Raw genomic sequence first — 24610 nt, 5'->3', positions numbered from 1 at the left:
CGTTTTCATGGACCTGCTCCAACAGATCCATGTCCTCCTTATGCTGGGGGCCCTAGAGTAATGCAGTGGGTTCTCACAAGAGCAGAGTAGAGGGGCAGGATCACCTCCTTTGAACTACTGGCCGCTGGATTGGATGCAGCCCAGGTTGCAGTTGGCCTTTTGAGGTGTAAATGCACTTCATTAGCTTATGCCCAGCTTTTCATTCAGCTTTTCAGAGCTGCCATCAATCGTTTTCCACCCAGCCTGTGTTTGTGCTTGAGATTGCCCTGACTGATATTCAGGACCTTGCACTTGGCTTTGTTGAACTTCACAAGGATCACACAGCCCCACCTCCAAAACCTGTCCGGTCCCTCTGGGTGGCATCCCTTCCCTTCAGTGTGTTGGCTGCACCACACAGCTTGGTGTCACCAGCAAACCTGCTGAAGGTGCCTTCAGTCCCACTGTCCATGTCACCAACAAAGATGTTAAACAGTGCTGGCCCTGAGGGGCACCATTTGTCACTGGTCTCCGCTTGGATGCTGAGCCATTGACCGCAACTCTTGGAGTATGACCATCCAGCCAATTTCCTACCCACAGAGTGGTCCAAGATGGCCCTACACTACTTCCATCACAGCTGACTCTCTCAACAGTGTTGGTAGCTCCAGCAGCAAGAACATGACTCTGCTTCTCCAGAAGGAAGTCTAATCCAGAAGCAGCACAGCTCTAGGCCTGAACTGAGTTATTACCTTAAATTACTTGGACCCCTTCTGTGCAAGAGTTTTGTAGTATGTATTTTGAATTGGGATTCCTCTAGGGTCCATTGCAGAGCAGTTATCGTCTCAGGGTGGGGAGGGGTTTATTATTTTCACTGAATAGCTGTATACAATATTTATCCCAGCTTCTTCAACATTCAGTTTTACTGGGCTTTTTGGTCCTTCCTGAAAAGTAGTTACAATAACCCTCTGTGGAGTTGTGACTCCAGCTTTCTCCTTTACATGAATTTCCTGCAATGTATACAAGACAAAATTTTAGTTGTTTGGCAAAACAGAATATCTTAAAGGAAATATATTGCAAAGTCTTATAGGTACCTGGTATGTCAGATGGGCAAAGCAATCACTGAATTGGAACACGAACATCCAGAAAGAGTCGCAGTTTAGATAACGAATGTTCTCTCGTGAAAGGATGAAACTTATTTTGGTTCGTTCCACTTCCCTTACTTTGGTTAAAAGGATAGATGCCCTGCATATTTTATTTTGTTTTGTTTTCTAGTATCTTTGCCAGCTTCATGGGAAAAAAAAAAGTTAGAATAATCCAAAGCAGAATTACATATAGTAGTTTTAAAGTGTTTGCTTGATTTACTGAGCAACTATACAAGAGTGTTTTAACTTGCAAATCATAGAATCATTTAGGTTGGAAAAGACCTTTAAGGCCCTGAAGTCCAACACTACAACTAATGCTGCCAGATCCACCATTAAACCATGTCCCTAAGCAACACGTCTACACATCTAAGAAATGTTTAAAAATGTTCAACATTGAGCTATTGAAAATTCTGTACTTAAAATGAAAACACATTTCATTTCTAGCTTCTCGTAAAAGACACAAAAAGGATAGAGATGAAGCTTGGGAGTATGAAGAACATGACAGAAGAAGTTCTGGTGACCACAGGAGGAGTGGTCACTACCATGAAGGAAGGAGGATTTCTGGCAGTGGTCGTTACCGTAATCGCAGTCCTGATGACTCTGATATGGATGATTATTCTTCTCCCCCTAGCCTCAGTGAGGGTAACTGATCACTTAAAAAATTTAATTTTATTCCATAATACTAGCGCCTTTTTAACGGATATCTTAAACATTTTAAAATAAACATAATTACATGCCATATTGAATGCAATTGTAAGAAATTTAAAGAATCCTTTATTTAATTTTTTGAGAAAGTATTTGCCTCACTCTTTTTTCTCTTAATTAGTGGCTAGAAAAATGAAGAAAAAAGAAAAACAAAAGAAGAGGAAAGCTTATGAACCTAAACTTACACCTGAAGGTAATTTTAGAAGATTTATTTTCCACAGTTTGTAGTTTCTGCTTTGTATTTAAAATAATTATTGATTAATTTCTTTTTTCAACAGAAATGATGGATTCTTCAACATTCAAAAGGTTTACTGCTTCAATAGAGAATATTTTGGAAAATCTGGAAGACATGGATTTTACAGCTTTTGGTAATACGTCAGAAATTTTCAAAATGCTTTCTCCAATTAGAAACACAAGAAGCATAAAAAATTGTATCTAAACACTTGAGGCTACTTCTTGGTGATTTAATTACATGCCCCTTGTTAGGGTATACTGGATTTATATGGCTTCCACCTTGAGTGGTGGCCTTTACCTTTCAAATTTCAACAGCAGAGAAATTTGACCCAACAGATTTTGGTTATTCAATTCAGGCAGCAGAGTCCTTTGGCATTTATAGCTGAGACATGTTGACTTCAGGGCTACAATAGTTTTATATTTGTTTTACTGAGTTGAAAGTGGTGGCACAAGAGCTGCAATAAGTGAGTTTTGCTATATTAAAAATTTTTGGTGCCTCATGTTAGGCTCTTAAAGGATGTTTCAGTACCAGTCATATTTAATGACTAGTCATTGTTTCAACAAAACCAGAAGTTGTATTTATCAGTCTTTGTTAGGTGCTAACTATTTGGAACCATTAGATACTACCTATGTGGACAATCAGTTCTTTTTCTTCAGCTGACTTTTTCATATTTGATGTACAATACTGTTTTCCTTGAAGTTTAATTAGAAATATAATTGCTAATTTTGTACCTTTTTTTTTTTTTCATTAAAAGGTGATGATGATGAGATTCCACAGGAATTGCTACTGGGAAAACATCAGCTTAATGAGTTGGGTAGCGAGTCTGCAAAAATCAAGGCAATGGGGATTATGGACAAGGTACATCTTCATAGTCTACCTTTTTTTTGAACATAAAATGCTGATTAACATGCCACCCTCTTCGGGTTTTCTTGGGGTGTGCACACCTGAAGAACACTTGAGCTTCATCTCACTTAGCTGAAGTGCTTAAAAAGTTACCACATCCTAACTATTACTCTTTCTGAAGCTGGGACGCTTTTGTTGAAAGGTCCATTTGAAAGGTCCTCCTCTGTGTCAGTTTTGACTGTATGCCAATATGTAATACAATGTGCCTGAGCAGTGAAATCTAAAACAATTAACCTGCTTTCACCAAAGCACATCAAGCTCTACGCTTTGCTCCTTACAGCTGTTTTTGAGCAACCACAGTAAAGCAGAACCTGCTGGCAAAGTAAAAAAATCCACCTTTTCTCATATATGTCATCAGTGCAATGTAGATGTATGGCATCCAGCTAGCAACAGAGAGTTGCATTCTTCCTTCATCTCTCCAAGAGTCACTCTCTGTGCCTGAGTCTCTTTGCCAGTCCCCTTTGTCAGTTAAGGGGACTTTCATTGCTTCAAACTTGTTGAAGTCATATCTCTAGAAACAGTGTTCTTGAATTCTTTTATCTTCCTGGAACTCATGACTTTGGACAGTTTTATGTTAAACTCTTTGCCTGCTCCCACTTACTATAATAGTCACTCTGGACTATTCCAAACTTCTTTAAACCTTAGATACTCTTTCTGGACTTTCCTTCAATCTCCCTGCCTTTCTTTATAGTATATTGGTGGCATGAGTGTTTCTCTTTCCTTACAATTCTCACCCCTAACCTCTGCTCTGTATTTTTCACACACACATAAACACATACATACATATATAAATAAAATCAGGATTTTGTTGCTTCCAAAGGTGAGTAGTAGTATCTAGATGAGAGAAACTGGCTCTCCTCAAATTTAGCATATTCTGCAAATTATTTAATCATAATTCTGTAGAAGGTCAGTGAGTTTGAGTTACTTTTTTCAATATGCTACTTATTTTAAGTTAACATTAAGAATACGTTTCCTTTTTATTAGCACTCAAGTATCAGGTAATTTATATCTGCTTGTTCATGCAGTATGTATTTTCTGCTAATAAAGCTCCATATGGTCAGTTAGAATTCATAGTTCATACTTGGATTTGATAGGCTTCTAGAAACAAAAATGTATGCAACATCTATACAATATTAATGACAATTTAGAAATCTATTTCCATGGATTTTGCTGGCTGAAAATGCAGTTTAATTGCAGTCCTAGTATATATTTTACCTATTGGAGTTTTAGTATCAGCATTCTCCTTATGTCAAATTGCTTACAATTTAAGTGATTCAGGTTATACAAGGTTTGCTGTCATGCCTTGGCATTCTTTTCAGCAGTTTGGAAACCTTTATGTTCCTGCAGTTGTTTGACATGTTTCTTTTCTTGTTTTAGCTCTCAACAGATAAAACAGTGAAAGTCCTGAATATTTTGGAGAAGAACATTCAAGATGGATCAAAGCTTTCTACTTTACTTAACCATGTGAGCTTCAAATTACATAATTTCACAACATTATGTAGAGTTTTCTTCACTTGAGTCCTATTTAGTGATAGATTTAAATACTACATGTATGTGTGAAAGGGATTTCTGATATAACGTGCATGTTTGCCAAATTTTAATATTTGAAGTAAAATTTAATGATATTTTTTCAGTAGTAAATATGTTTTACTGATAACTTACAGGTGTATTGGGAGCAACTGAATTTCTTTTTTTGTTTCATTTTAGATATTATAGTTTCATCCTGAAACATTCATGGTGATTCTGGTGTAACTTGCAGCTTTGGACATTTCTTTGCATAAAATCCCTTACACGATGGAGGAAGTACTGTAGTGTTCACATGGATCATATCTTTCTCCTGAGCATTAAGGAGGAAGAGTTTTGTTTAAATCTGTTCTGACACTGCAAAGTTGCAGTTGTTAATGTAAATCAAATTAACAAGAAGTTCAATATTTTAGTTTGGGGAGGGGGGTTCCTAAAACTATTAAAAATTATTCCAATCTTTGTGGCAAAGAAAGCCTCTGCTAAGGAGTAAGCTAACTACTTTTAGAGTGTAGTGAAGATATCTCACCTCCATGTTCATAATGTTTTTCGGAGGCAAAGGATGCTTTAATATTCTTTTAATTTTCAAGATTACTTAGGAAACAAAATTAACTTAGGGTTTTTTTAAGGGCTTGATTGTGTAAGGAGCACCTTAACCCCAGTATGTGAGAAATTTGCAGGGACCTCCTGATTTGCAGATTTCTGTTTATTCTACAATTATGTATCGCATGTATATTATGAACTGTGATATTGGCTTAGAATCTTGTGCTGCAAAAGGGAAAGTTGTTACAGTTTCACTAACCTCTTATTTTTACAAGAAAAGCCAGCAGTGTTAACTGTGGTGTCATACAGGCAGTAAAGACTTTTTCTTTGGAAGCTCTATCTGTACCAGAGAAGCTGTGAGAAATTCTACCTAGTTTTGCTATAATAATGTCACTAGGGTATTTAAGTAGGGCTGGATGGTCATAATTAATCTCATTATGTTTGCTTTTATACCTTTTACAAACACAGTAATACAGGGATTCTGTAGCCTGTGTTAAATCTGAATACATTTTGATGTTTTAAAGCCATTGATAATAGATGGGTTGTCCTGTGATGCAGAGAAAGTAGTGTACTTCCAGATTTCATGTGACTTGTGACAGTCTTTTTGTGTAAGAATTCCCTCTAGTGGCGAAAATTAGATTGATCAAAGCAGCAACTGGTGTCACTGAAGAGAGCACCAGATGAATGAGTTTAGATTTTGCTTAACTTACGCTGGTCTTAAATAGAGGATGTGGCAATCTTCCCTTGTAGTGCTTCTGAGTGAGACACAGAGAGCTTTTTGTGTTCTAGCAGAAGAATAGAGTTCGACGTTGAAGACCTGTAACTTAGGGAGATGTTCCAAATATGTTACTAGTAAAACAAGCATTACTTGATTTTTAAAACAAACTATTTTTGTATCAAAAAGGAAATACAATATTTTACATGAGTGTATGTTAAGTTTTGCTTGTTAAGAGTAAAAATTTGACCTCTTGTTCACACTCTTCTGTTTTTCTTTACTGTTGCAGAATAATGACACTGAAGATGAGGAGAGATTATGGAGAGACCTTATTATGGAAAGAGTGACAAAATCTGCTGATGCTTGTCTTACTGCTATCAATATTATGACATCACCAAATATGCCCAAAGCTGTATATATTGAGGATGTAATAGAAAGAGTTATTCAGTACACAAAATTTCATTTGCAGAACACTCTCTATCCTCAGTATGATCCTGTCTATAGAGTGGATCCTCATGGTGGTTAGTATGCTAACAAATCTTCCCATGTTAAAAGCTATGAAAACTTAATCTACTGTATGAGGATGTAAATTTTATGACTTCCTGGAATAAGATTCTAACTTTTATAGTTCTTCCAAACCAAATACAGCATCCTGAATTCATGCATTATGTTAGATTGAGAATGATGAAATGAAATATGCCATCTGAAGAACTTAGTCATACAGCAACTTGAGTTAGTGCAGTAATGTCAGTGTAACCAAATTATTGAAAGTATTCAGAAGTTTGACAATGAGCTTTTGTGTTATTACATATAGGAATAAATCATTTCATAGTCATAATCTCCTTGTATATAATGATTTATTTCAAGGAAAACTACTTAGCTTCTAGCCTTTTGTTGCCATGTTCATACCTATAGATGAATGTGTCCAATTTCAAGAACCTTTCTAGTCTCAGATCCAGAACTTGGAGCCTATATAAAAATTAATATTATGTGAAATTCTTGCTTTCCAGTTGATGCTATTAAGTAATTTTTTAAATTGCTTTTACAAGCTGTAGTCATGCAGTTGTTTTGGGGACACTTTTTGAGGACAATCATCTTTTTAGTATTTGCTGTTTGAAGCACTGAAAACATTAATGAATATATTTTTTCATTTTCTAGGTGGTGTTTTAAGTTCAAAAGCAAAACGTGCCAAGTGTTCCACCCACAAGCAAAGAGTTATCGTGATGTTGTACAACAAAGTTTGTGACATTGTCAGCAGCTTGTCAGAGTTACTTGAGATACAGCTCCTTACTGATACAACTATTCTTCAGGTAGGTTTTATCAGAAAAATTTCTGTCCAGGAATGTTAGGTTAGCGTTGCTCCTCCTAGAGCAAATGTAAAGTATGATTGCCTCAGTGACTTGAAGTTTGAGATCAGTACGAGCTTTTGAATTCTTAATATCAGAGTGACTAGTTTGTTGTGTAGTAGGTAATCTGTAGAGGAGCATTTAAATTATGAATCTTTAGCGGCATCTCTTGTACACTTAAGAAAAGTTTAACCTGATTGTATTTGAATATGGAGTCATAGAATAATTTGCATTGGAAAAGACCTTTAAGAATGTAAAATCTAACCCTAAACCCAGCACTGCCAAGTGCACCACTCGAACGTGTCCCTAAACGTCACATCTTCACATCTTCAAATACTTTCACTGCTTCTCTGGGAAGCCTGTTCCCCTTTCTTGAAAACCCTTTCATGAATCATTTTTTCCTAATATCCGTTCTAATCCTTCCCTGTTGCAACTTGAGGCCAGTTCCTCTCATCCTGTCACTTGTTACAGGGGAGAAGAAGCCGACACCCACCTGGCAACAACCTCCCTTCTGGTGGTTGTAGAGAGGGATAAGGTCTCCAGTGAGTTTCTTTTTCTCTGGGCTGAAAAACCCCAGTTCCCTCAGCTGCTCCTCATGGGACCTGTGCCCTAATATAAAATCTTTATTTGCAAATAACATGAAGTAATGCATCTTTTTGAATGCTTAACCTGCTAAATGAATAAACTGCTTGTGAAACTGCATAAATACCACTTTGTTGGTCAGATATAGTTACAGTAACTTCTTTCCATTGATAGGTATCATCCATGGGAATAACACCCTTCTTTGTAGAAAATGTCAGTGAACTTCAGTTATGTGCCATCAAGTTAGTGACTGCAGTAAGTATTTTTTAATTTGTGCATTCATGCTCCTGTGCTTCTGAGAGTTATTTGGTCATTTACATAGGCCATATTTTCTCTCCAGTAGAGAACTGAAGTGTAGAATTAAATTTATTCTTGCATGTTTTTACAATTTGATATCAGAAACAGTATTATATCTACCAAGGATGCCCCTATTTGCAGAGAACTCTATAGGAAGAAATATCCTAATTAAGCAAGGTGTTTCTTGAGTTTGGCTGTTATTTAAAATGCAAACACAAACCGTTTCATCTTACCTGTCATTTTTTCATCGTAAGAAATCTTAGCTCTGTGGTTTTCCTTATTTCCTGTGTTAAAATTTGAACTTACACAGTGAAATAAGGTATAGAACTAGTATGATATTTCTATGGAATAGAATAAATTCTTTTCCTCAGAATAGCTGGATACATAAAAAATGCACAGGACAGGTAAATATTATTTCAGGAAAAATGCAATAGAACACAGATGTGCTTGTTCAAGTGGGAGCTTTCCATCTTGCTAAGGGATATATACTCCAGTATCCTGCCCGGACAAAAGAGAGACAAACTCAACAGTCCTGACCCTGTAAATTAAAAGAACATGTCGCATCAGACAAACATTACAGCTTAGGATATGAAGTAAAACTGTTTTCTCAGCTGTGCTCTGCAATCCACATGTGTTCTTGTTTCTTGTAGTGTATGACACTATTAAGAGCAATTTTTGAAACAGAAGGTGTTTTCATTACATATTTATGTTACTTGAACATTTAAAAAAATCTGTATTTGAAATTGTTTTGATCTATTTTATAAAAAATTAAATAAATAATTGACTATTGAAAATCAACTTATTAAAAATAAGGTATGCATTAATTATAATTTTTAACCATGTCTTTAACAAGTGGTATGTTATGTAATAATAAGTAATTTTCTAAAAATCATGTAACTGTTAAATAGGTGTTCTCCCGGTATGAAAAACACAGACAGCTAATTCTAGAAGAAATTTTCACTTCCCTTGCGAGGCTACCGACTAGCAAGAGGAGTTTGAGAAACTTCAGGTAATTTCTGACATAAATTAATAACTTGTAAACTGTAGCATTTACAGTTTATAGATGTAGGAGTTTAGGCTTCAGTAATAACTACATTAAAAATCTGTGTCTCCACAAGCTGCACTTTTTGCAGGTAGAGATTTCAAAGAAAGAATTATTTGACAAATTTCTTGTAATAATCACTGGTTTTTATCACTTTAGTGCCTACTTACAAAAATAATTGAAATCTCTTATTATTTTTCTCAGCGAAGAATGTGACTGAGTGTAATGTCAGTGTGTGTTCAGAGTTTTTTCTGTTGGACAATTTTTTAGTTCTGTTTGCATGGATTTACATAATTTCTTTGTTTCTAAAGCTTAGTAGGAAAATTCTGGATGAATTTCTTTGAGGACACACCCAGTACACCCTTTCCGGGACAGGAGTCAGTCTCATTTCAGTATCATCTTGTATGTCAGGGATTATCATCTTTTCACATTATGAAGGGTAACAATAGGTGGTGCTGATGTAGGTATGGGCAATAAACACCATGCTGTTTCTTAGGTTATGTCATGGGAGAAACATGGAGTGTATTCATAGTCTTCTTACCAACTTAAGACACACTTACAGACTCCTGCATGCTGAAGTTTATAATCTGCTCTACTACCACAGATTACCATAGGTGTAACTTGTAAAAGTCAATCCAGGTCATGGTCATTATTTCCTCTTGTTTAAAAGATCTGCATATTTCACATACATTAAAAACCTATAGAAATAATAAATCATTATGGCCATGGTTTGATGTATTTTGTTGTGTTGTGTTGGAAGAGGACATGGCATTATATATAATAAGCTTATTATTAAGTGTTTTACCATGTAGGTGTTTGGTTTATTAAACATTCAGTGGATGAACTTCACAGATTCTCTGATAGCCCAAGTGCTGTTTCCATTCACCTCTTCTGCCCAAGAACAATACTTACTGGTTTTTTTAGTCCAAATGTTACACTGCATATGAAATAAGCAAATAACTAGATAAATATCTAGAATACAGATTTCCAGCTGTGGTTATAATTTTTGAAAGATACTATTTAAGACCAAAAAAATTTTGTTGTGTTTTGTCCTTTTTGCTTACTTTTAGTGTTAATGCTGTTTTTTTTCTTATTAACAGGTTAAACAGCAGTGACACTGATGGAGAGCCTATGTATATTCAGATGGTAACAGCACTAGTTCTGCAACTTATTCAGTGTGTGGTGCACTTACCATCAGCAGAAAAAGATTCTAATTCAGAGGAGGAATCAAACAAGAAAGTAAGATATTTTTAAAAAGTCACCTTTGTGTGTGTGTGTTTGCGGAAGTAACTTATGCATGTGGGTATAACATGATATTTTATTACAGTATTGTAGTAAACATTGTAATTTATGTTTGTTGTAATGTTTTGATGCATGAGAAATGCTGATCTGAAAATCATAGTTCTGTGTATGCTAAAATAATAGAAAAATTTATATTATTATTTTTAGGTGGATCAAGATGTGCTTATTACTAACTCTTATGAAACAGCCATGAGAACAGCACAAAACTTCCTTTCTATTTTCCTTAAGAAGTAAGTACTCTTGTGTTCTTTAGTGTATTGATGAAATCAGCTCCAGATGAAGTCAGTCATACTTCAAGACAAACCTGACCACTGCACAGCGATAAATACCTACATGTAGAGTTATTTATATCATTATACTTTATAGATGCTTAGGAGTTTCACGTCTAGTCAAAACTATTTGTGGAACAGAAATTCTGCAGGTTGTAGAATTCTTTAGCATTCAAGTATCTGTTTGATAGTTTGTGTAGGATTCCTTTATTAGAGGTCTGTTACTTAAATGAGGCCTGGAAAAGAAGGCTGAGTTGATATATATATATGCATATATAAGTCATGAAACCATGTTGATTCAATCATCAGATATAAAAAACCTAAAAGTTAGCAATGTCAGTAGCTCAAAAGGGAAAAAAACTCCATACCTGAATATCCAAAGGATTTCAAAGAAGATGTCATTAGGTTTTATTGTATTAATTTCTACACTTAGAGCCAAAAACTTATTTAATAAGCCATCAGCAATCTCTCTACATGATTCTGATGTTGTTAAACTTGGGGATGTCACATATAAGTAAAAAATTATTAGGTATCTGATTTTTAATTTTTAATCTGATTTTTAAAATTTTTAATCTGATTTTTATTTTTTTTTTTAACTTTCTGATTGTAACCTTTGTGAAGCATAATACTGAGATGTCTTATCACTATCAGATAAATCAAACCAAGCTTAAGGAATATAAACATACCACCTCTCAACTGTCCTACTCCAGCTTAAGCTTTACAGTTCTACCTATTTTGCCTATCCAAGTCAATGCAGACTTTATTGCAGAGCTAAAAATAAAAAAATCTTAGCAACAAAATTCTTTTATCACAGATTGGCTTCTTTACCTGTAATGCAACTTGGAGTGATAACTGTTTAAGCTGTTTCTCTGTAAATTAATAAAACACACTTTCTGCTAGTTCTGTTACAAAATGCATTTTATTTTAAACAGGTGTGGCAGTAAACAAGGGGAAGAGGATTACAGGCCACTGTTTGAGAACTTCATTCAAGATCTTCTTTCAACAGTCAACAAACCAGAATGGCCAGCTGCAGAGTTGCTACTTAGCTTATTAGGAAGGCTATTGGTAAGGGATTCTTGTTTCTAACTGTATGAATTTATTTTATATTACAGTGAAGACTTGTTTGTTTCAGCTGAAACTACTACAAAAATGCCTTCTGGTCATTGACACACATGCAGCATGTAAGGATTTTCTGGAGTGTATTACTACTATGTAATACATAAATAATAAAATTTTGGTTCGAGGATCATTCATATGGAACATCCTAAAAATCATATGTATACAGCTTGTCATGGAAGTCCAGTTCCACTATTCCATTACATTTTCAGCACAAAAAAATGCCATTACGTAACATCTAATAAATGCACGTATTAATTTGGAGTAAAGTCAGACTAATAGCTGTAATTATTCATATTAAATGTTTTTTCTGGACTGTTCCTTCATCACAGAACCAGAAAGCAAGTAAGTGGTTTGTTTTCTTACAATTACAGCTTTTGCTTATGTCATTTTACAGAATGGGAATTTGCTTTTCAGTATTACAGTGTAATTAACTCAGTAATTTGGGCTGTTTCTTGGAAAAATATTTCATGATCTTGTTCCTGGGAAAATGTAGCTTTACATTTGTGCGAATAATGAAGAAGCAGCATTATGGTGCTTAAGATCTCTGCTGTTAAAGAGCATCCACTGTTCTAGTTGTCCGTTTTGTTTAATGAAGATATATATTTTAAAGAACAGTAATGGGCATATTTGGAGAGAGAGAGGGAGACTCAGTAAAGAAGCGTTAATGTAAAGTAATTAATGTATCTGTGATGTAATAGTAAGCTACATACATGCAATATGGAGGTCAGGTGAAAATTTTAAAAAGATAAAGCAGTCTCTTGTGAGAAGAACCTCAGTTACATAAATAAAGATTTGTTTTTAACAATTTATTCTACTTTTCTTAGGTTCACCAATTTAGTAATAAATCTACAGAAATGGCATTAAGAGTTGCATCACTTGACTATCTTGGAACTGTAGCTGCAAGACTAAGGAAAGATGCAGTCACTAGCAAAATGGATCAAGGATCTATAGCCAGAATCCTCAAACAGGTGTGTGAGACATCCCATGCCAGCTGGATTGAGATCTATCCATTCAAATACATGAAAATTGTAAAGATACTTGAAAAATAGACTTTATGGAGAATCAGTCTTCATTCACTGTTCAAATTTCTGAATCAAATATACTCTATTTATTAGTATCACATTTGTTAGCTCGTGTCTTCCTTGCACCATCTCTGTAGTGATCCTGTGAATTTTTTGTTGCAGTGGGTAAGCCAGTTTGCCAGTTTTCTTGTGGCAACAGGGAGAAAATAATGGAGCAACAGTTGTATTCTATCTTAGGAGGCCTTAAAAAGTCATACGTAACTGCATTTGCAATTGCAAAGTGGTAGCAGTACGTAATATAATGAGAAAATCTCATGTCCTATTTGTCCTTTTAAAAATTGTGTTTTTCTTATGGACACTATTAATTTCTTTTTGATCTGCTAACTGTTCTCAGCATTTCCCTTTTACTTACCTGAAAAGACTTCAGATCTTTATTACTTGCACTTTATAGTGACCATTAGATTAATTTTTCTAAATTTTACAGGCATCCAGTTACAGACTAAAAAATCATCTACTCGTTTATGAAACTGATACTTCCCATAACTTTTGTCAGTTAGAATATTCTACAACATCTACTGTCAAATCTTTATGTCCATGGCTTAATATAATTTATACTTCTGTTTACTAAGGGGTTATAATTCTCCACTGTTGACAGCAGTTCTGACAGTTTTACATTTTACTTAGGGAGGAAGTATTTCAGAAAAATCCTTTTCTCTTTCCTTATCTCCAGAAGTTATAATATTATTGAAAGATATTCTAGAAAGATACATAACTGAACATTGACCTGAATTTTTCTATTTGGTTTGGTCTTTTTACAGGGTCAGATAATTGCTAGGTGTTGGTATCTGCAAAAAATAATATTACTGTGGGCAATTGAATGCTAGAAACACTTTTTTCATTTACTCAGGAAGCTTAACATTGGTAACGGTAGACAATCCCATCCGTGTTGGAAGGTGTGTGGTACGGTACTATCAATCAGGGCAGAGTGTTCTGTTATTTATAAATTTTATTTAACAGGAGAGCAATAGGTACATGACAGCTGAGTTTCACTTTGCTGTTCAAATGGCAAGAAAATAAGAACATCCATTGGTAGCTGCTGTCATCAGAAACTTAGATTATTATCTTCATTCAGAAGTGAACTTACACCTCCACACATTTTTCTTTCCTGCTAAGTAGAGTACTTAGACTCTCTTGGATATTTTCTTCTGTGCACTAGTGTTACCAGGATATTCCTTAATGCTGTGGTTTGGACTCCTTATTCATAGAATTAGTTTTAGGGGGAAATCTGTTCAGGTTTGACATTTTTAAACAGTAGATTTTTTTTGTAGAAATCTGTCATAAATTGTCAAGTTCATTTGAACACCTGTGCATGCTTTTCGTTGGTTTATCTCCTGATACAGTGAAATTTTGGGCTTGTTAACTATACCTTTCTCCCTCGCTGATGTTTGCAAGCTGTGTTATCTGCTGTATTTGTGTTGAGATTCTCAGTCAGTGCTGATAATACAGAAGTTAAGGTGGTTATAAGCTACAAGCTTCATTGCTGAAGAGAAATTTTTTTTTTGTAGCTGCAGAAATTTAAACCAGAAATTATATTTCTATTTTCATAACGATTATTGAATGTGCTTTGTTACAGGCTTCATGTGTTCTTGGGTTTTTTATTTGTTTGAAAATAGTTAGGCAGTTAAGCATCAAGCAACCCTTGTATGTAGTGAGTTTTCCACAGAATTTCAAATTGGTCAAAGGCCAGAACTTCTACTCACAATTTGCACCTATATTAGAGTGCTAAATGTATATACCTAAATATCTGTAAACTTTTAGTAGTATATGTGCATTGTTGACATGCTCTGAACTCTTGAATTCATTCATTTTGGGGGTAAAACCCAATAACTTTCACTGCTGTAACTTCAGCAACTGCAAGGCTCAATGTGTTTCAGTATAATATTGAGGAAATAAAGGTGGTTTATGGATTTGGCCCTTCTTTCTTCCTCTGTGACAGGGTCCTCACACAAGATCATAGAACAAAAATGAATTAAATCAGTCATTGTGTTTTAAAATCAGTCTTATTCTGCTCTTAATATTTTTTGGACTTTAGAACTAATTGGTTAAAATTATTAATGTTCTGCAATTATGCAAACAACTGTCTTCAGTGTATTTATGTGTGGACATGCGGATTTTCAGATGATAAGTACAACTGTGCAATATTCTAGTTTATAACTATCTTTATACTTCTAACAGGTTTCAGGAGGAGAAGACGAAATTCAACAGCTGCAAAAGGCTTTGCTAGATTATCTGGATGAGAACACAGAAATTGATGCATCATTAGTGGTAAATTTCAGCTTTCTGTTGTCAGGCATATATAAAAAATTTTTAATAATGTGTATTGAATAAAATGATTTTTGATTATATGTATTTGCACTTCAATTAAATTGTCACCCTAACATATACTGTTGATTGTGTTTTCTAAAATAATATTGGTGCATTAGATTCCCTTAATCTTATTATAAGTCTGTTAATTTTCTTTTTCTGTTTCTGTTGGTTTTGTTTTCTGGGCATTTGCTATATTTCTACAGTTTTCTCGGAAGTTTTATATAGCTCAGTGGTTCCGTGATACAACTATGGAGACAGAAAAAGCAATTAAATCTCAGAAGGATGAGGATTCATCTGAAGGAACTCATCATGCAAAAGATGTTGAGACCACAGGACAAATTATGCATAGAGCAGAAAGTCGCAAAAAGTTTCTTCGCAGCATCATTAAAACTACTCCATCTCAATTCAGTACATTAAAGTATGTTTCAGTACCCCTTACTCATTTATTAGCCATGCATTTGATGTTTTAAATGATTTTTTTGTATAAACATGTCCTAATTAACACATGGAATTTGTTGCAGGATGAATTCTGACACTGTGGACTATGAGGATGCATGTTTGATTGTTCGCTACTTGGCCTCTATGAGGCCGTTTGCCCAGAGCTTCGATATTTATTTGACACAGGTAAATCCTGCTAGAAGTCGTAGTACAGCAAAATACAGTTGGCTTCTGATTCCAAACCCTTTTTTGGTAATGTGCCATATCTGTTTATTATTGATTAGAGGTATTTAACAGGCCACAGAAACACAGTGTATTTTCAGATTCTGTACTGATGTCATAAGTGATTATGCTTCTTTTTCTGGCATTCATTTTGTATGTCATAATGTACAAACATTAATTTATTTGCCCATGTATGTACATGGCAGAATCATTATATGTACACTGTAATAGGATCATTACAAGGCAGTGAAATAGTTCTCACAGCTTCTGTAAGATGCACGCTCATTTGATAAGATTAATTCATGAAATTGAGTGTAATACAGTTTTCAGATACAAGCCAGATTGTCCGCTAGCTCACAGTGCATGTTGCTGTCATTGTGGAAGCTGCTGTTTGACGAGTGTCATTTCTTTGCTTTTTGTGGGAGAAGAGCAAAGCAGAATTTGAAATTAAGAAACTTATGACCCATCTTAGAGAAGAGCAAATCCTAGTAAATATCCATGTCTAGTTTTCAGTGCCATGAAACAACACTAGCATTTTACTAGCGCTCTTTTACTCCCTGAAAAAATAAATTCGTGTTTTAGTTTTTACATTTTATTTTGTGATTGTGATTATTATTATTTTAGTTACATTGTTTGTATGTTATTCTGGTGCATTTTTGTTGTTAATCAATGCTTGCTACCTTCCCAAAACAACTGAATCTTTATTTTTGTTCTCCTACTAGATTCTGCGTGTACTTGGTGAAAATGCAATTGCTGTCCGAACAAAAGCCATGAAGTGTTTGTCTGAAGTTGTTGCTGTAGATCCCAGTATTCTAGCCAGGGTAAAAAGATTAAATATCCCTCATGCACATGTGTTCTTCTGTTGCAAAATAAGTCTTTGTTTCTTATTTTGAATCTTTGTTTCACTTGTTTATTTCAGCTGGATATGCAGCGAGGAGTTCATGGGCGGCTCATGGATAACTCCACCAGTGTACGAGAAGCAGCTGTGGAGCTGCTTGGACGATTTGTGCTCTGTCGCCCTCAGCTTGCTGAGCAGTATTATGACATGCTGATTGAAAGGATATTGGTAGGGTGACTTGTGGTATTTATGATAAAATAAGTGACGTATGTTAATTTAACTGTAGGATAACACTAGCTCTTAGCATCCATGTCAGGATTTTAGTCAAGTACTGCTCATTTGCTAGTTAGATGATAAAAGAAGTTTGTGAGGGGTTTCTGAGCTAAGTAGGTCATGTGCATACTATGCTGCATAAAGCAATTCAACCTGATATTCAGATTCAACAGATCTTGAATAAGGTGATATGAAGTGAAAATCTTCCTCTATTTCCTTAGATGAACCCTAGTAAAATGGAAAAGACTGCTTGCATGTATCTTACCCATAAGCTTTATCCAACGGCTTAAAGTATTACCATCCAGATCTATAAGGAGTCTTGTGTGTTCCAATAGAGTAGATAAAGCATCATCACATCTGGCTTGTAAGCTCTTGAATTAAGAAGTGGAGTTATACATTTGCAACATCATGATGGGAGGGTATAAACGGAGGAAGTGTTTCAGAATTCTGGGAACTCAGCCAGAACCTTTAGAACAAGTTATGCTGGGCTTTTGTATAAATGAACTCCAGAACATTTTAGTTGCCTTTTCTAAATACATTTTGCAAGTCAGATTGGGTATCTTCCAATATTAATTTGCATAATTCAATAATAAATATTATTATTAATATTAATATCTATTAATATTTATATTATAATATAGATATTAATTATTAAATATTATAATTTAATATTAAAACATAAATTAATGTTTCTGATTTGTTTTCAAGAGTGTAATTCTTTTCTCTTCACAGGATACTGGTATCAGTGTCAGAAAAAGAGTCATAAAGATACTTAGGGATATCTGCATTGAACAACCAACATTCCCCAAAATTACAGAAATGTGTGTGAAAATGATTCGGAGAGTCAATGATGAGGAAGGCATTAAGGTAGAAAGGAACATATCCTTCAGAGTTTAATTATTGTTATTTTAGTGTTTCCATATTTTGACCAAAAAAAAGTATTACATTGCTCCTTTGTAACATTTATGACTTTTAGGAATTTTTGAGAGCAGATATTTTAGGATATTTTGCATATAACATTGTAAAGTATTCAACTATGCTAACTTCACATTAATTCTGAAAGTTCAATGTATCAATCATATTCCCTCTGAAATGTTACTTATGTATTTAAACTCTACACTTTGTGCAATGTATATACAGAGAGGCACAAACCTAAGATAATGAGTTAAGTCATAAGCCTGATAATGATTATTTTGTTGGCAAAATAATTTTAAAGTTTTTGGGTAATTAGGAACAAACCTGTGATAATTTTGTATCACGCTTTCAGTAGGATTTGAAATCTGCAACTTTAAAGCTGCAGCAGATATTTTTACCACTTGAGATACGTTAATGCCAAGTGGCTTTTTGAGAGGACCATTAATCAACCAGCAGATGAATATCTAGATCCAAGGTGCCTCTGGGAAGGGAGGATGACCTTACTCTCTCTCATTCTTCCATTTAGCTTTCTAACAACATAAGAAAAAAGGAGGCATTATCTTAATGCATTTTTTACATTTCCGTGAATGAAGAGTAATTTTGGAATAATTTTGTTCACTTTTGTTGAGTTCTATTTTGTTGTCCATTCAAAAATGTTGGAAGGAAATATACTTCCTGTGTTTGGTTAGAGAGACTTGGCTTCTCTGTCTTTCCTGCCTTGTCACAACAGTTTAGAAAACTAAAGGAATCTACCACTGCTGCTGCAGTTCTGCTGCAGAAATTATAGTTCTTTGTTCAGTTGTCAGCTTCTCAGGGTAGCGTGTTTTCCTGAGGAATGCAAATTAGTGTAGGAAGGTGGTAACTCCATTTTCTCTAGCATCAGTTTCCATTGATTCATTTTGCTGAAGTTTGTGTAGAGGTCAGTATAACTGCTGTAGTAGCAGATCCGGGTCTATCTCAGATAACGTTTCCTTCAAGAGTCTCACTTAGGTTGCATAGTCCCTTATGAAATGGCATGGGTCATTAACGAATCTATTGTATGGATCTATTAGAAATAAGACTTGTGTAATAATATAAGTTTATTTATTTATGCTAATATTTTCTTTTCCTGCAGAAATTAGTAAATGAGACATTCCAGAAGCTCTGGTTTACTCCAACTCCACACCACGACAAAGAAGCAATGACAAGAAAAATACTAAACATCACTGATGTGGTATGTTGAACAAGTTTAAACTGTGTGCAAAATTCAATTATGTTTTTAGTATCTTTGAAGTATTATCTCTATTTTTTTGGAACAATTTGTCAGATGGTTTTCTTTTTATCTCCTGGCAGGAAATGTGTGTGAATATTATTCATCTGATTGTACAGGCTGTAGGAAACTTTAAATGCTCACTTAATCTGCTGCAATGATAACTGTGACCACACTATGTTCAGATTGCATAAAATACTTTTCAGTTAAAACATTCTGCAGAAATTGCTAGAAGGAGACTATAATGAAGTCTAACTAAATTGTCTCTTAAAAGAAAATTTTCCTCAAACGATAATGTATCAGTTGGGTTAATAGGTTAGTAAAAGGTTAAAAAACTGTTTCAATAAATACAGAGTCATGTTCTTACTCAGGGTAAACTAGTGTCTGCATAATGGTATCTTAGTTGTTAGGAGCAGCAAATTAAAGGGCTCCAGAATAAATGTCTCTGAAATGAAAATGCTTTAATTTGTAGTGAAAATATGTTGTATAAAACCACTGTGCTGAAAAGGTGTTTTAATATCAATTATACAAAGATGTAAACATCAAATAAGAGTACTCACTTCATCACTTACATTTATAGGTTTAAATTTCATTCTATTTACAGTATTTTTACAAAATTATGGTCTAGTGTGCATTTCTTCCAGTCTGAAAAGTAAGGCAATAAGACTTCAGCTAAATTCTCAGTTCTTCTGCCAGGTCTAGTTTGAAGCACTTATGTGCTGTTTCTGATATGTGATAGCAGTGAAGGCTTGGTTTGTTTAGATAAAAATACATATATATATATATATATATATATATATATATATATATATATATATATGGGTGTATGTGTGTGTATGTGTGCATATATCTATATATACTTCTCTCTGGTGACCAGTGACAGGACCCGGGGGAGTGGTGTGAAGTTCTGTCAGGGGAGGTTTAGGTTGGATTATCAGGAAAAGGTTTGTCACCCAGAGGGTGGTTGGACACTGGAACAGGTTCCTCAGGGAAGTGGTGACAGCACCAAGTCTGACAGAGTTCAAGAAGTGTTTGGACAACGCTGTCATACACAAGATGGGATTGTTGGGGTATCCTGTGCAGGGCCAGGAGTAGGATTCAATGATCCTTGTTGGTTCCCTTCCATCTGGAGAGATTCTGTGATGTATGTACATGCCTGTTTTCAGTATGTCAGGCTTGTATTTGTGCTTAAATCTGAGCAAAATGTTTTACAAAACATAAATTTGTTTTGCATTTAGAGCCAGCAATCTCCAGTAAAATGTATAGGCTTTGTATTGTATGAAATATCAATTCTGGAGTCACTTAAATGGTGAGAACTGTTTTTCAAATTGAGAAGATAGCTTCTTATCTCCTTTGTTCTGAATGCATATGAAAATATATCTATGCATGTTTACTGGTCTTTTGAGACGACATCTGTATTCAAGTAATTTTTCCTCAGATGCCTTTTTTATTAATCAGTTTATTCTCAAAAATGCTTCTAGGTTGCAGCTTGTAGAGATACAGGGTATGATTGGTTTGAACAGCTTCTTCAAAATGTAAGTAGTGAATTTTGAATGTGGGGTATAATTACTGGAATTTTAACATTTCTTTTGGTACCTAAACACATAGAAATGGGACTCCAAGAGCAATCCTTTACAAACTGTCAAATTCAATTCCTACCCTTTAAACATCTGACCTTTTTTTTCCTATCTTAATTGGTGCAGTTTTCTTTATCTCTGACATTAGTTTCTATCTTTGCATATAATTTCTTTTAAAAATACTTCACTTCTTAATTTTGGAGGGGTTCTGTTTGTTTTTAATTTCATTGTCTCGTCGATAATGAGTGACAACACATAGTCCACAGCTCAGATATTTAATTCTGAAATGAGGCATCTAGTGTAATGTAGATTTTTTTTAGATGGTAAATAAGAATATTTTTACATGCAGTGTATTTGCTACACAATTTATGAAAGCAATCTTTATAGTAAAAGTTACTTCTGCATTATATTTCACTTCTATCTAATACAGAAATTTCTAAGCCTTGAGGTTGCTGGTTTTGTATCTCTTAACCTGTGTTGTCATTCTCTACATCTTGTAAGCAGTGGTTAATTTTCAAGCAAAAAAATCCTTTTGAGTTCACCCTAGCCTGAAGTGTCATGAAAATAGGTAACCAAGTAAATCAGAGCCTCTTCATTAAGAGCCTCTTCTCTGAAGAAAAGGCTATAGTATGATCTTAATCCTTCCTAGATATTAAAAGGATGTTCATGGACAGTACTCAAAGTCATATGGAAGAAGGCTAAACAGTTTTGATAAAACTATGTTAGATCCTGATTTGATATTTTAGCTTAGTGTCAAAAACAACTTTTGTTTTGAATTTGCTCTTTATTTCTATAAGCATTTTAAAAGCCTTCTAACTCCTTTTAATTTCTGCATTATTCCACTAAGCATAAGGTCAGCTTTCATCCCAATGCAAAAAACAATAGAACTTCTGTGGATTTTTATTGCAGTTACTTCTTCGTTACTTATCTTTGATTTTGGTTTGATTTTTTAATTCCCATATTTTTTTCTTCAACTTGTAAGCTTTATGGAGAATTAAATATTTTTGTAGTCTAAAATCCTTGTGTATCGGTAGTAGTTGTTATAAAACCAGCATATATCCTGTGCAAATAAATGCAGCCTTAATACATTTTCTGTTTCACCTGATACAGCTGTTGAAGTCAGAAGAGGATGCCTCATATAAACCTGTGAAGAAAGCCTGTACTCAACTCGTTGACAATTTGGTTGAGCACATTCTTAAATATGAAGAATCTTTATCAGGTAAGAAATTTGCTTAAGTCCTTTGAATTTTATATGATACTGTAACAGTTGTTGAAAGCATTATTGCAAAAGGTTACTGTTACAGAGTTCCTGTTACAAAGCTGATTGTAATGAATTATTGCTACTAAGTTCATTATGAACTTTTGAGCGCTGTATGATAGTAAAGCTTCCCCAATTTTCTCTAGCTAATCACAAGAACAGAACTACTTTTAAAATAACTTTTTCAAGCTTTCAGATCTAAACCAGAACAAATGTGGCAAGTTTTATTTGCATTAATATGTTCTACAGTTGTAATAGGAATCGTTGACTGGGCTAGTCTTCTGTGTACAGTAAGGAGTTTAAAAACTAATGATGTCTTTGAAGCACCCTTGCTTCTTTTTTCAAGTATTTTGTGGTCACATGCAAATGGTAACACATTATGCTCTCATCTCTAATAAGAATATTCTGATTTGATCTTGAAAGAGATGCAATGAAAGAAATATTCAAACGATGCTTAGGCCATGTGTTTTTCATTGCTTAAATAGTACTTAGACTTAATATAATTTTTGTGTTTTCTGATCTTTGGCAGATTCTGACAACAAAGGTGTGAATTCTGGTCGATTGGTTGCTTGCATAACCACTTTGTTCTTATTCAGTAAAATAAGGCCCCAGCTAATGGTCAAACATGCCATGACGATGCAGCCATACCTGACCACTAAATGTAGTGTAAGTAGAGAAAATCAGTCTTTCTTTTTCACTAGATAATTGAGCGTGAAAACAGCTGTCTTGTATACTTGATGCAATTGAAGGTAGGAAAAGAAAATTTAAAATTGTGGCTTTACTTTGTGGGTATAATAGCTTTGAAAGTTTATTTTTGAAGATCTTCCTTTTGAAGATCTCTGTAGTTTCTAGGATGTTCTTCCTCACCTTCTACCCCCACATTTTACAGCCAAATGAAACTGAAACCTCTGCTGCCTCTTTCAAGTTTTTCTCCTGTTATAAAATAATTTCTTAAAATTGTTCTGGCTTATAGTCACAGTTTTAAAAGTAGTTAATATTTAACATATGAGTCTTAAGACTAGGGTTCCATAAGATACAGCGATCTAATATATAGGAAATATATGAGAAGGAAAATGTCTTGATCCATCTTCTTCCAGACGTCATCTCTCACTTCTGTAGCTCTAGTGCTCTTGTATTCCTCTATAAGACATAGTAGAGATCTCTCATACAGAAACCTTCCCAATCTCTGGTCTGTGAAACCCTGCAGTGGTTTCTGCCCTCTTTTTCTGGCACCTCTGATCTGGTAGAAGGAGCAGGGCAGGGTCAGGCAGCCATGGCTCAAGGAGGAGCATGGGTGGGTGGCAGCAATGCCTTTCATTAGGTCAGCTGCCCAGGGCAGGCGTGAAGAGCAATTACTACCAGCTTAGATTGGAAGTACAGCCTGGTGTTTTCCAAGTGCAGCCCTGATGTGCTCTCTGGGCACATTTTCAACAGGCTGTTGTTCAGCTTCTGAACAAACAGTATAGGGAAAAGTTATCTGATCACTTACCTGATGCAGCTTGTTTAGTGGGTTGCATCTGGTTTGTACTTACACAGGTTGAGAATTACCGCTGACAGCTTGAATAGGTCAAATAGCTTGGGATTTATCCTGTCCTGATTAGTGAGCTTGATTTGTCAGAAGACCATTTCAGGATGTCTCTGTAATAGATAAATATAGATAAATATTTTCCATAAGTTTCTGTAGGTTCCATACTTAAAATACATTTACAGTCATAATAATGCAAACAAGTAATAATTTTAATTGTAACTTTTACACTTGTGAACATTATCACTTTTTCTTTAAGCCACATTAAGTCATAGCACAACTTCATTTTCTTGCTGATACCTGTTTCCAGGTGTTGTGTGTTCTCTAGTTTGCCTGTGTCAGGAAGAGTTCCTGGATTTCTTGTAGGACTCCAGAAAATTATGAGACCAAAAGGTTTTCAGGTCTGTTACAGCCATGATGAGAGTTGTAATTCTGCTCATCCAGACTATTTTTCTCCAAGAACTTCTGTAGTAAAGAGAACTAGATTTCATGGTAACATATGATTTAATAGCAGATGTAAAGATATACATATTGTGTCAGATGTTTACAAAATATCTTAAATGTTTGGGATCTTAACTATCCATGCATATCAGTAATACTTAGCTTATAGGTAACATGACCAGAAATGTTAAACACTGTAAATGCTGTTGTTTCAGACCCAGAATGATTTCATGGTGATCTGCAATGTTGCAAAAATCTTAGAGCTTGTAGTGCCACTCATGGAGCACCCAAGTGAGACCTTTCTTGCCACTATTGAGGAAGACCTCATGAAACTCATCATCAAATATGGCATGACAGTAAGCTTTCAATTGCTACTATTCTGTTGATTCCACTTCACGCAAGTTTGGTTTAAAGACAGAGCCATAAAATTCAGTGTACTTGGTTTACCAGAGTTTGTACATTGTGTTGTTATTTTTGAGCACATTTACAAAGCAGTTATGTTGTTGTTATTTTGAGCAAATTGACAGAGCAGTCCAGGAGATGGACATAACATGATATCTGTTAAATTATTAGTTTTAGTTTAGCATAGCTTTTTACTGCATAACTTCACAAAAATCTCAAGTTTAACTTCTAAATATAAAATTCATTTGTTCTTCCTTGCTCCTAGGTTGTTCAGCATTGTGTGAGCTGTCTTGGGGCTGTTGTGAACAAGGTCACCCAGAACTTTAAATTTGTATGGGCCTGTTTTAATAGATACTATGGTAAGTAAAATCACAAGTAGTTGTCAC

The 24610-nt window shown here is 34.7% G+C and overlaps 1 protein-coding gene across 6 annotated transcripts in view; it reads left to right on the top strand.

Moving 5' to 3' along the window:
• Positions 1 to 24610, top strand: part of NIPBL (NIPBL, cohesin loading factor) — a 154887-nt gene that overhangs the window by 117779 nt on the left and 12498 nt on the right. For all 6 annotated transcript variants that reach the window (XM_027878714.1, XM_027878719.1, XM_027878715.1 and 3 more), the window contains 25 exons: positions 1563 to 1760; positions 1945 to 2016; positions 2102 to 2191; positions 2813 to 2916; positions 4339 to 4425; positions 6030 to 6261; positions 6899 to 7050; positions 7843 to 7923; positions 8874 to 8974; positions 10108 to 10246; positions 10457 to 10539; positions 11511 to 11643; positions 12522 to 12665; positions 14955 to 15044; positions 15290 to 15504; positions 15608 to 15710; positions 16469 to 16567; positions 16666 to 16812; positions 17590 to 17724; positions 18887 to 18985; positions 20503 to 20556; positions 21709 to 21817; positions 22386 to 22522; positions 24038 to 24178; positions 24490 to 24583. In XM_027878714.1, coding sequence (XP_027734515.1) covers positions 1563 to 1760; positions 1945 to 2016; positions 2102 to 2191; positions 2813 to 2916; positions 4339 to 4425; positions 6030 to 6261; positions 6899 to 7050; positions 7843 to 7923; positions 8874 to 8974; positions 10108 to 10246; positions 10457 to 10539; positions 11511 to 11643; positions 12522 to 12665; positions 14955 to 15044; positions 15290 to 15504; positions 15608 to 15710; positions 16469 to 16567; positions 16666 to 16812; positions 17590 to 17724; positions 18887 to 18985; positions 20503 to 20556; positions 21709 to 21817; positions 22386 to 22522; positions 24038 to 24178; positions 24490 to 24583 — 3039 coding nt within the window. The remainder of the gene's footprint in view (positions 1 to 1562; positions 1761 to 1944; positions 2017 to 2101; positions 2192 to 2812; positions 2917 to 4338; positions 4426 to 6029; positions 6262 to 6898; positions 7051 to 7842; positions 7924 to 8873; positions 8975 to 10107; positions 10247 to 10456; positions 10540 to 11510; positions 11644 to 12521; positions 12666 to 14954; positions 15045 to 15289; positions 15505 to 15607; positions 15711 to 16468; positions 16568 to 16665; positions 16813 to 17589; positions 17725 to 18886; positions 18986 to 20502; positions 20557 to 21708; positions 21818 to 22385; positions 22523 to 24037; positions 24179 to 24489; positions 24584 to 24610) is intronic.

Source organism: Empidonax traillii, unplaced genomic scaffold, assembly GCF_003031625.1.
Source record: "Empidonax traillii isolate 1590-97213 ecotype Southwest subspecies unplaced genomic scaffold, ASM303162v1 scaffold44:size1908036, whole genome shotgun sequence".
NCBI lineage: Eukaryota > Metazoa > Chordata > Aves > Passeriformes > Tyrannidae > Empidonax > Empidonax traillii.
The sequence above is the reverse complement of the archived record's forward strand: the minus strand, read 5'-3'. Positions and strand labels throughout refer to the sequence as shown.